The following is a 12,773-nucleotide window of genomic DNA, read 5'->3' as shown; positions in this document are numbered from 1 at the left end:
ATGTGTATATCAGATTGTCCACATATATCGGATAAATTATCTACATTTATATGTACTAGTTATACATTAGTCATCGACAACCTGTTACGAACCTTGTAATAATCCATATCCGTCTTTTTCTATCACTTAAACTTGAGCTGCTGAACTGAACGACCGTCTGAAACCATGAGGGAAATCGTACATATACAGGCAGGACAATGTGGCAACCAAATTGGGGCAAAGTTTTGGGAGGTGATTTCCCAGGAACATGGAATAGACGCAACTGGAAGCTATCACGGGGACAATAGTAACCAACTTGAAAGAATAGAAGTGTACTATAATGAAGCTAGTGGAGGAAAATACGTGCCTAGAGCTTGCTTGGTGGACCTAGAACCTGGTACAATGGATTCTGTAAGATGTGGTCCTTTTGGTGCCGTCTTCCGCCCAGACAATTTTGTTTTCGGTCAAAGCGGTGCGGGAAATAACTGGGCTAAGGGTCATTACACAGAAGGAGCAGAGCTAGTAGAGTCCGTTCTTGATGTGGTCAGAAGGGAAGCTGAAAACTGTGACTGTCTGCAGGGATTCCAACTAACCCACTCTATTGGCGGCGGAACTGGATCTGGCATGGGCACTTTGATTATTGGGAAGGTCAGAGAGGAATATCCTGACAGAATTATGAAAACCTACTCAGTTGTCCCTTCTCCCAAGGTATGTATTGTGTAAGCGTTGAACAATTTACATGTTATGTGCATTCATTTGAGGTGAATGCTCGGGTGAATGGGTTGATAATATCAGTAAATATATAAGTGGCGTAGACATAGAATGAAAAGTGGCGGATGAAAACTTCTGAAAGTGCTCCCCTCTTTTGCCTGCTTCCTACACTCATGTATATGGATGTCTATGTTGACAAGAATAAGTCATAGATTTAGAAATTGAAAATAATCAAAGTATTTATATTTATTCAACTGTAACTTTCCTCAACAATTTCTACCAACGGTTAACACCTTTAATCGCCGCAAAAAGTGCTTACACGTTATATTGTTGTATTATTATATTAGCCTGATAATATGCGTATGTATTCTGACAAATGCTAGTAAGATTATTTAGTTTCCTCTCGCACTTTGTGTTTCAAACAAAAACAATACAAAACAAAAACGTTATGGTTATAGAGAAAATGTGGCTATCATGAAAACCAAGCTGTTATATATGAGTCATGGACATGTTTAATTTCTACTTTCTTTTTGGCTAATTATTATATATTTAATTGATCCAACTTTTTGTGTACTATACATATGTGGATATCTATTTTTCTTTTTTTTTCTTTTTGGGCTGCTTGTTTGTTATCTATATCAACCACACTTGTAATAAAATGCATTAGTATTAAAAAAAACCAACCTACTATAGATTCTTTATCTACGTATTCTTTAAGAACTTAAATAGTTCTCGTTTAACTTTTTTTTTTTTATCTCATTGTTTGTATTGTATTATGAAAAAATTATTGATGTTGTAATGTTTATGCCCTTTGGGGCCCATAATTGGAAATAAAAATATCTTATCTTATCTTATCTTATAGAATGCAAGTTTCCACTAACGAAGACTTTTCAATTTATTTTTATTTAACATCCTTTTGTTACACATGCAACTCAATATCTTATGAAAAAAGTGAATGAAATCGAACAATAAAATTGATCATATATCAAATAACAAGAATTAATCAGAAATCTATATAAAAAAGGACAACACATGTTGCCCCAATACAATGTAATTCCACAAAAATGTCGCATATCAATCAGACGTCTCGTGAAATTATATCGATCGAAACATATAATTCATGCCGACAAAACATGTGGCAATCTCAATACTGTTTTCTTGTATTTTCAAGCCGGCACTACAAACGATAATCTTATATTGCATTCCTAATGCAAGTGTCACATTTAATTTATAGATATCAAGATACTCTTCCAGATAGTTATATTACCATATATCAATTGTATACGCCTCTGGTTATGGGTGAACAAGATACAAGTTAACAAGATTATAACATTATAACTATATGATGATTCGACAAAAGACAAGGCTATATAATTTTATGCACAATACAAGTCATGAAAATGTAAACTTCCCATGGATGCATACAACATCTAACTAAGACGCACGCTTTAGGGATAGAGAGAATTACCATAGATGTAAAACCGATCTTCAGCCATTCATATTTCATATGCATCAATCTCAGTTGCAATGAGTGCATATTAATTTATCGGCCGTATATATATTGATGACAAATCAGTTTCAGATATGTACTCTTTTCTGTGGTTCTGATTTATATTTCATTCATCATTGCATATTTCAATTTTTTATTTTGTGTATTGTAGCATTTCATTCTACCAAACCACAAACATCAGTAGTTATCTTTTTACATTTGCAGGTTTCTGAAGTGGTAGTAGAACCATATAATGCCACATTAGCCGTGCACCAGTTAGTTGAGAATACTGATGAAACGTTTTGCATTGACAATGAGGCTCTATATGATATATGCTTCCGTACTCTGAAATTATCAACGCCATCATATGGGGATTTGAACCATCTGGTATCATCGACCATGTCGGGAGTTACAACTTGTCTCCGTTTTCCAGGACAACTGAATGCCGATCTGAGAAAACTAGCTGTTAACATGGTACCTTTTCCTAGACTTCACTTTTTCATGCCTGGATTTGCTCCGTTGACAGCTCGTGGTTGCCAGTCCTATCGGGCTTTGTCCGTTGCTGAGTTAACTCAGCAAATTTTCGATGCTAAAAATATGATGGCTGCTTGTGACCCAAGACACGGACGTTACTTGACAGTTGCAGCCATTTTCAGAGGTAAAATGTCCATGAAAGATGTCGAGGAACAAATGCTAAATATCCAAAATAAAAACAGTACATATTTTGTTGAATGGATTCCGTGTAATGTTAAAACAGCTGTTTGTGACATTCCACCAGTCGGCCTTAAAATGTCGGCTACATTTATCGGGAACAGTACGGCAATTCAGGAATTGTTTAAAAGAATCTCCGAACAATTTACTGTGATGTTCCGAAGGAAAGCTTTCCTCCATTGGTATACTGGAGAGGGTATGGATGAGATGGAGTTTACTGAAGCCGAGTCTAACATGAATGACTTGATTTCTGAATATCAACAATATCAGGATGCCACTGTAGAGGATAATATGCTCGATGACGATGACTTTGAAGATGAAGGAGAAGCTGAAGTCGCTTAAATACACACTTCATCGAATAATCCAAAGACTTTTATTTTGCATTTTTACATATTTTACTATTTAAAATTCATTATTTGAACAGAGTAAAATACTGTGATTTCAACGCCAACATATATAGCAATTTTTGTGATGACCATTTATTGGTATACCGATGAGTAATATCATTTAGTTCTGAAATAAAACATTAACGCCTTTTTGTAGCATACTTTGTTATAACAATAACAATGAAAAATAGTATTGTTCGAAATAAGGAAAAGTATATTTCACATAATTATATTAATGTTATCTTAAATTAATGCAGCAATGAAAATTGAATTTGCTAAGATATATTTTAACCATGGGCGCGTGTGTTTGTTTTTGAAAGCTACATTTATTGCTTCATTTTTTCAGGCTATATGGGTTGTGTTAAATTGTCAATTTTATATGTACTTTATACACAGAAAGTAAGAAAACAGGTGAAGAAAGTTATCATACCTGTGAGATATTTTGCAAGAATACAGAAAGGGAAATAAGTCATTGACATGTAATGTTACTTGATATATATAATCTAAACAGGGTAAATTCTACAGGGAGAGTTAACGTATATTTTAAACAAACATTGTATGTTATTTCTCTTCATTACTGTTTTGATGAGAACTTTTGGTATACTGTTCTGTATTTTCTTAAACATTTTTATGAAATAAAAATATTTTGTACACCTTTATTATTCAGATGGTGACCAATAACTGACATTAATAAAACAATGATTTATATGAAGAAAAAAATATTTGACATACGTTCAAGGGACAGCATCCGAACAACGCAACCGTAAACTTGAAGATATTTACTGTCGGAGCAATAAATAAGTCTTCATGCCATATGTCAAGTATTGATTCGCCCACCCACAGTTTCAACAAATTGTATTTTAATTAACAGAGCCTGCTGCAAATAGGCCATACGAACAACGAACAAAAAGGTATAAAAGTCAAAAGCATATTAACCGATCATATGTCAAATTATCTTAACCGTTCATTGACATGCAGCATGGTTAAACTAGCACAGTGTGAAAACTTAATAGTTCCCTTTTATCAGTTACATAGAAAAACGTCAACAATCAGTATCATTATATAACTGAACTATTATGAAAAACTATTTTATACAGAAACACCTTGTACAATACACAGAAAGCAAACACCCAGTACAAAACACAAACACAGGGTCATGCGTACGTCAGAAAGTGTGTTTAGATATCTACTGCAAAGAATAATAAATAAAACTTCGGAAAAAACACATAAAGATTGAAAAAGACAACGAACGTCGTCGCGCTTCTCTTATCGTTGATAGTGATAGCAATATTTGAATGATTTAGTCGATGATTATGTCAGACAAAAAATAAGACACATATATATACCATTTCCGAATGGGATAAGACAAAGATTTTTTTTAATACAAACCCTAATAACACTCAACTTATTGGGTTTATTTACACTCGTTCTTCATCGGTCTTCAAAGACACAGATATTGCTAAACACATATATCTTCGTTATCGGTTTCTATGAAAGAAATCACAAAACAGCATTGTTTTTGTTAGAAAATCAATTTTAATCTGACAATTCACATGGAAACTCCCCAGATACGCACCAAAGAGGAAATCCTTGACAATGATAGTTCATGTCTATGTTCCTTATGAAGACCAATCAAAGATGTAGAAAAGTGTGAGTTCGTGGTCTAGTGGTTAAGACCGATGGCTACAGTGCTGAAGGTCCCGAGTTCGATTCTCACTCGGGGTGCTAAAAATCTCAGTACATTAGAAGGGTAATTTTCACCCTCTCACACACATCTCTGGTACCCAGACCGGAGTTTAAACTAGAATGGGTACGTTGGGGGCCTCGGTTGGTCAAAGTGTCCCTACTTTGACCTGGAGATCAATCTTCTGATATCTCTCTGGTTTGTCTGTTTCCACCGAGTGGCCCGGTGGTTCTCTCCGAGTACTTCGGCTTCCTCCACCACAATAACAGACTTCCCGGTGTCCTAGCACTCCCTTTGTGTTGAATTGGGTGGGGATTGGTTGTCCTTGTAAAAATAATTGTCGTATAAATATACGTTAGTGACACATCTCCATTAATCCCGTTAGGGAGTGTACATGGATGCCACTGTACCCTCGCAGCTTTCGAGGGGTTCTTCGGATATCGGAGGCATTTACCAGTACATACATACAGAATTGCATCAACCTTCGTTTAGGATACCAAAATAACATACATGTATGTCCTTACATTGTTAAGACTACAAAATGCTGCATGAAACGTTTTTCCAGGGTATTGAAATTTATTCTATCGGAAACAAAAACAGGGCTCCAGAATTATTGGGAAATTACTTTCTCTCAGAAGGACAGGAAATTTGAACTGCCGCTCGGAAATAAGTGTGTGTTGGATAGGGTCAGAACATTTTCACAGCCCCAGACAAACTAAGGACACCCCAGAGAGTTGTTATGGTAAATTATAGATCATTATACACATTGTTATGGATAAACTAAACATGTTGGTATGTGTATACTATACAGATTGGTATGGGTAAACTCAGTATACCAATGTGTATGGATTACTATACACATTTGAATTAATAAATTTGTGGACGATATGGGTTAACCATGAACATTGCTTTGGATTAACTACAGATTGGTATGGTTCATATAAACACATTGGAATGGGTAAACCGTACACATTGGTATTGGTATTTGGTAAACTTTACACATTGATGTGGGTAATCTAAACACATTGGTATGGGTAACTATATATACATTTGAATTTAGAAATTTATGGATGGTTTGGGGTAAATTGTACACATTGGTATGATATGAACTAAACATATTGGTATGGGAAAACTATACACAGTGGTATGGGTAAACTATAAACATGGGTATGAGTAAACTATAAACATGGGTATGAGTAAACTATACACAATGGTATAATTAAACCATACACATTGGTTTTGGATAAACTGTACACATTGGTAAGGGTAAATATACACTTGGTGTGGATAATCTATACATATTGGTATGGGTGAACCTTACACTTTGATATTGATAAACTATATATATATTAGTGTGGGTAATCTATACACATTGGTATTGGTAACTATACATATTAGTATTGGTAATCTATACACGTTGGTAAAGATAACTATACACATGCAGTTGAATTTAAAAGATTGTTGATGGTATGCCGTGAATTGTACACATTGGTATGAGTAAACTAAACTTTATTGTTTTGAGTAACCTATACACATTAGTGTGGGTAAACTAGACACATTGGTATATTGGTATGGGTAACTACACAATTGGTGTATTATTGAACTATACACATTGGTATTGGTAAATATTCTGTATGTATGTGCCTGTCCCAAGTCAGACGCCTGTAATTTAGTGGTTGTCTTTTGTTCATGTGTTACATATTTGTTTTTCGTTCATTTTTCGTATATAAATCAGGCCGCTTGTTTTCTCGTATTAATTGTTTTACATTGTCATTTTGTGGCCCTTTTATAGCGGACTATGTGGTATGGGCTTTGCTCATTGTTGAAGACCGTATGGTGACCTATAGTTGTTAATTTCTGTGTCATTTGGTCTCTTGTGAAGAGTTAATTTGTCTCATTGGCAATCATACCACATCTTCTTTTTAATATATACACATGGTGTGGGTAAACTTTACACATTGGTATGGGTGAACTACACATTGGTATTGGTAACTATACATATTAGTGTGAATAATCTTTACACATTGGTATGGGTAAACCATACATATTGGTATGGGTAACAATACACATTTGGGTTACTAGTATGTGTGGATGGTATGGGTTTAACTATGCACAGTGGTATGGTTTAACTATGCACATGAGTGTTGGTAAATTATACAAATTGGTGTGGGTGAACTATGAACATTGGTATGGGTAGCTATACACACTGGTATGGGTATACTATACAAATTGGCCTGAATAATCTATACACATTGGTATGGGTGAACCGTACACATTGGTATTAATAAACTTTACACATTGGTGTGGGTAATCTATACACATTGTTGATGGTGAACTACAGGTATGGGTGAATTACACATTGGTATTGGTACCTATACACAGTTGAATTGTTAAACATTTTAAATGGTATGGGTGAATTTTAAACATTGGTTTGAGTAAACTAAACTTATTGGTATGAGTCAACTATAAACATGATTATGGGTAAACTATAAACATGGGTATGGGTAAACCATATACATTTGTGTGGGTAAACTATACAAATAGGTATGGGTAAACTATAAACATGGGTATGGGTAAACTAAAAACATGGGTATGGGTAAACCATATACATTTGTGTGGGTAAACTATACACATTTGTGTGGGTAACCTAGCAATATTGGTATGCTTAACTATACACATTGGTATGGGTAACTACACAATGGTATTGGTAACTATACATGTTAGTGTGGGTAATCTCTATACCCATTGGTAGGGGTAAACTATACAAATTGTTATTGGTAACTATACACATTTGATTTATGTGTGGGTTTAACTATACACAATGGTATGGGTGAACTATACTCATTGTTATCGGTAAACATTACAAATTGGTATTGGTAAATCATACATATTTGTGTGGGTAAACCATACAATTTTGTATGCATAAACAATACATATTGGTATGAGTAAACTATACATATTGTTATGGGTTAAGGTTAAGAAAGTTGAAATGTTTGTGGATGGTATGAGGTTGATACTGTAGACTGTTTTCAATAATGTCATGAACTGGTACTTAGGTAAAATTTGTTTTCTTCTGAGTACACATGAAAGACAATTAACCCAACACAGCTATTTAAAGAATTTCAGAATTCATTAATATAAAAGTGTCTTTATTAGAATATATTTTTATATCACAAATCATAGTCTAATAATCAAAACACGATTAATTATGAAATAACAATGTAACAAAATTTGAGAGATTTAAAGCATTATGGTAATTAAGTAAGATGAAAATATGTTAATCCAATAACAGCAATTATTCATTCACAATATTGTTAATTCTTATAACTTGATATGAAAAAAATTATCAAAATGAAATATTGTAAATGGAAACTTTTAATATCCACTATAAAACCAACAGTTTTTGTAAATCCCAAATCAATAAAATTTTCTTAAAACAATTACCGGTAGTCATCATTTAAACTGCTAAATATCTATGTTTTTCAGATTAATACATATACCTGACTGAAATTACCCTTTAACAGGTATTATTACACCTTACATTATTTGAAATTCAACTGAACTTTTGTGCTGCAGTTAACATGTAGAATCTAGAAAGGCCATGTCATAAATTATTTTTTTTATTAGGAGAAACATATATATCTAACTGGCATCGACATCTAGTATCAAAATATCTTTTTAAGTAAAGCTGTTTCTCATACCTAAATATTAATTGTACAAACCTTTCTTTGTCAGTTTAAATAACTTTTCCTTAAATGCCATATTCTGATGGCCTAAACAAATAAACATGACTATACAATATGAATTATGGTGTCTGATGCACAATGGAACATGATAATTGATATATTCATATAACTTTTTAATTTTGAAATCCAAGAAGTAAAAAAAATGGTCTTATACCCTCTCAAAACAGTTGCAATTTGAATGTTTTTGGGAAGAAAATTTAGAACTCCATTCAATTATTGGTATTTCTGATCTTGTGAAGACATGGTAGCTGATATTTAAGATCCATCCAAACATTTAATCCATTTTCATTATATGTTGATAAATCCGTTCCCATGGCAGCAGAATTTAAATGTTTTTTTCCAGTAAATTTTAACATATACCTAACAAAAATTTCATTAGAGTAAGCTAATTTCAACAATTCATTGAAATATCAGAAGCAAAACAAGTTTGTAAAAAAAAATTCTCCATGGAGAAAATCAATCATCAATCATTCTTCATAAAAGAGCATTCTAAAATAAAGTAAAGCTATAAACATGTAATTTAAAACTTTTACCGGTAAGTACACTGCCATCTTACTTCCACTCATATTTTAATATTAAAAGCATTCTAGGAAACACTCCTAAAAATATCAGGTTTCAAGAATATCTATAGGCAAGTGGTTATTTGAGTGATAATCAGTATTCTTTGAAAATATAACACAAATGGACATAAAGAGGACACAATATTTTATAAGGCTGTTAAGGCTGTCAAGTGATAGTTTAAAGAAATACATGAGATTCAAACTTTTTAAAAGAAAATTACAGTCTATTAAAGAGAATGGCTAGAAAATGCATTTGTCCTGCATTTCATGGAACCTCTGTTTAATTTTATATATATGTCGCGATAAAGCCAAATGCCACTGGTTATTTTATTTTTGACAACATTTTCTTTCTCCTGTCAACATGATCTAATGAGATTTGTTTTCAATTACTTAAAAATTGTAATAAATTGAGAATGGAAATGGGGAATGTGTCAAAGAGACAACAACTCGACCACAGAAAAAAACAACAGCAGAAGATCACCAACATGTCTTCAATGTAGCGAGAAATTCCCGCACCCGGAGGCGTGTATTTTTCAAACCTCTGACTAAGAGAGCAATTCAAAATTCAGAACTGGAATGCATTTTCTGATGAACTGATATCACCAAGAGACTCACTAAGTACATGTATTAATAAGAATATAAAACTCTAACTGATTCCCAACTCTATATACTATTTTTAAACATGTAATTATGGAAAACAGATAGTAACCAAAGAAAACCTGAAGCAAACTGTCTAAAATTTGTAATAATTGACATGTATTTACCAATTGCAATTTCTATAAAAATTATTAGTTTTAGTTGAGAAACAAAAGTAATCTAATGTGTGGGAAGTGAATACAATCAAATATAAAAAAAACAACAACTTTAACTTGGACATCGAGTGCTTTTTAAATATGAAAATTTTTACAATTACAAAAGGTTCTAATAAATATAAAATATTCAAATGAATGTTATGAATGAAACTGTTTACACACAGTAGTCTTTTTTGCTTTACAAAAATTCAAAAGAAGCAATTTGATAACTTTGACACATGACTGCATTAGGTTGACAAATAATGATGGAAAAGTAACACTTTTAAGACATTATTTATAGCCAATACATTAACAATATATGTTTAGCACCAATTAAATTGTGTCAGGGCTTTTAAATAAGATAAAGTTTACTTTGGCCGCAAGCCTGCAACCCAGATCTAGTGCCAACTTTTGGTTATAGAAGATATAGGATTGTCAGTTACAGCCAAGGTTTTTTTTTATTGAAAGCTTATGTGTGGGGAAAAATTGAATGTTTTTTTTTTATCAAAAAATATATCTATAAAAATATAAAATGAAAACATGAACAGTATAATTTTTTGATCTTAATAGAATATATATATATATATATATTAAAAAATGTTGCATCACATTAATTTTTAACATTAAGTAAACAATCAATAACATTATTTTTTCTTCTTTGAATGTGAAGAATCTTTGCTCCTTTTAAAGTCTCTTATGTCAGCATATTCTTTTTCTGTTTCAAAATGATTTGACAGTTCATGAAATGTTGGCCTTTCATCTGGTTTAGGCATCCAGCATTTTTTCATTTCAATATAGGTCACATCGGGACATGCATCTGGTTTTTCAAGTCTACTGCCTTCCTCAATGAACTGTATTACCTTATAATGAAAAATAAAGATTAAGTCAAGTCTACTGCCTTCCTCTATGAACTGAATTACCTTATAATGAAATATAAAGATTAAGTCAGTCTACTGCCTTCCTCTATGAACTGAATTACCTTATAATGAAAAATAAAGATTAAGTCAAGTCTACTGCCTTCCTCTATGAACTGAATTACCTTATAATGAAATATAAAGATTAAGTCAGTCTACTGCCTTCCTCTATGAACTGAATTACCTTATAATGAAATATAAAGATTAAGTCAGTCTACTGCCTTCCTCTATGAACTGAATTACCTTATAATGAAATATAAAGATTAAGTCAAGTCTACTGCCTTCCTCAATGAACTGAATTACCTTATAATGAAAATATAAAGATTAAGTCAAGTCTACTGCCTTCCTCAATGAACTGAATTACCTTATAATGAAATATAAAGATTAAGTCAGTCTACTGCCTTCCTCTATGAACTGTATTACCTTATAATGAAATATAAAGATTAAGTCAGTCTACTGCCTTCCTCTATGAACTGTATTACCTTATAATGAAAATATAAAGATTAAGTCAAGTCTACTGCCTTCCTCTATGAACTGTATTACCTTATAATGAAATATAAAGATTAAGTCAGTCTACTGCCTTCCTCTATGAACTGTATTACCTTATAATGAAAATATAAAGATTAAGTCAAGTCTACTGCCTTCCTCTATGAACTGTATTACCTTATAATGAAATATAAAGATTAAGTCAGTCTACTGCCTTCCTCTATGAACTGTATTACCTTATAATGAAAATATAAAGATTAAGTCAAGTCTACTGCCTTCCTCTATGAACTGTATTACCTTATAATGAAAATATAAAGATTAAGTCAAGTCTACTGCCTTCCTCAATGAACTGTATTACCTTATAATAAAAATATAAAGATTAAGTCAAGTATACTGCCTTCCTCACTGAACTGTATTACCTTCAAATGAAATATAAAGATTAAGTCAAACCTGCTTATTCCACAGTTAGGCTTGAAGAGAGCTTACTGCAAAACTTGACTTATATTTGAATTGAATTTTATTCTGTATAATTTTGACTTTCTGAATACACTACAGATGCATTACATTTATGATTTATTAATGTCCTACTTTTATGAACCCCAAAATTACCCAAATAGTCCCCAAAAATGTCTTCTGATGGTGTATATCTTTTATCTGTCCAAGGGTAGTAATTGCAATCTATTATTTTATTTGATTCTTCACATTTTTTTTTTATAAAGAATCAAATGCATGATTGCTTTTAAATGCAATTTTCATTTCAATTTCCACTTGAACATACCTCAATTCCCTTTTTGTCTCCATAAGGTTGATCTCCATAACTAAACATTTCCCATAATGTTACTCCATAGCTCCAAACATCTGTAGCATGAGTAAATTTCCCGTAGTTTACACATTCTGGTGCATACCATTTTATAGGCCATCGACCTCCTTTACTGGCTTTATAATAACTGCTCTCATCAGAGTAGGCTCTAGATAATCCAAAGTCACTAATCTTCACCTAAAATGGAAAGGGAATTTATTAAATGGCACGTGGTGGCCCTATACCACTTTACCTTGTTTTTATCTTATCTTGAAGGGCTATCAATCACTTTACATTCTTTAAATATGTCAAATTTAAACTTAACACAAAATTACCTTTATAGTAAAGTCTCAAACACACCAAAATATCCTATTGTTATATCCCCTTTTAATTTATTGCCATTTTATAAACTACCACATAGAAATGATGCTTTCGCAACTTTTATCTCTAGCAATTTTAGCATAAATGAAAACATTAAAATTTTCCCTCAATTTTCAGTATCAGATTGTATTTAGGG

General features: G+C 32.4%; 2 protein-coding genes across 4 annotated transcripts in view; one reads left to right on the top strand and one right to left on the bottom strand.

Annotated features, from left to right (window-relative positions):
* LOC139517794 (tubulin beta-1 chain-like) lies at positions 1 to 3,927 on the top strand. Its single transcript, XM_071309234.1, has 2 exons — positions 1 to 687; positions 2,405 to 3,927. The coding sequence occupies exons 1-2, from the start codon at positions 166 to 168 to the stop codon at positions 3,230 to 3,232; spliced, it is 1,350 nt and encodes a 449-aa protein (XP_071165335.1). The 5' UTR covers positions 1 to 165; the 3' UTR covers positions 3,233 to 3,927.
* A 6,611-nt stretch (positions 3,928 to 10,538) lies between these two features.
* LOC139517792 (tyrosine-protein kinase HTK16-like) overlaps positions 10,539 to 12,773 on the bottom strand; it is a 42,517-nt gene continuing 40,282 nt past the window's right edge. The window contains exons 17-18 of one of the 3 annotated variants that reach the window (XM_071309230.1): positions 12,236 to 12,454; positions 10,539 to 10,917 (exon numbers count right to left, since the gene is read on the bottom strand). In XM_071309230.1, the coding sequence (XP_071165331.1) occupies positions 10,702 to 10,917; positions 12,236 to 12,454 (435 nt within the window). In that variant the 3' untranslated portion in view covers positions 10,539 to 10,701. Of the gene's footprint in view, positions 10,918 to 11,679; positions 11,816 to 12,235; positions 12,455 to 12,773 lie in introns of those variants that run through there. The other 2 variants (XM_071309231.1, XM_071309232.1) reach the window with 2 other exon arrangements.

This window comes from Mytilus edulis, chromosome 3, assembly GCF_963676685.1.
Source record: "Mytilus edulis chromosome 3, xbMytEdul2.2, whole genome shotgun sequence".
Lineage (NCBI taxonomy): Eukaryota > Metazoa > Mollusca > Bivalvia > Mytilida > Mytilidae > Mytilus > Mytilus edulis.
This window is presented reverse-complemented; position numbering and strand designations above follow the sequence as displayed.

Excerpts from the sequence above, each read along its gene's own strand:
- LOC139517794 (XM_071309234.1), top strand. The coding sequence starts at position 166 with ATGAGGGAAATCGTACATATACAGGCAGGACAATGTGGCAACCAAATT. Across the intron at positions 688-2,404 it reads CAGTTGTCCCTTCTCCCAAG|GTTTCTGAAGTGGTAGTAGA; the intron begins GTATGTATTGTG and ends TTACATTTGCAG.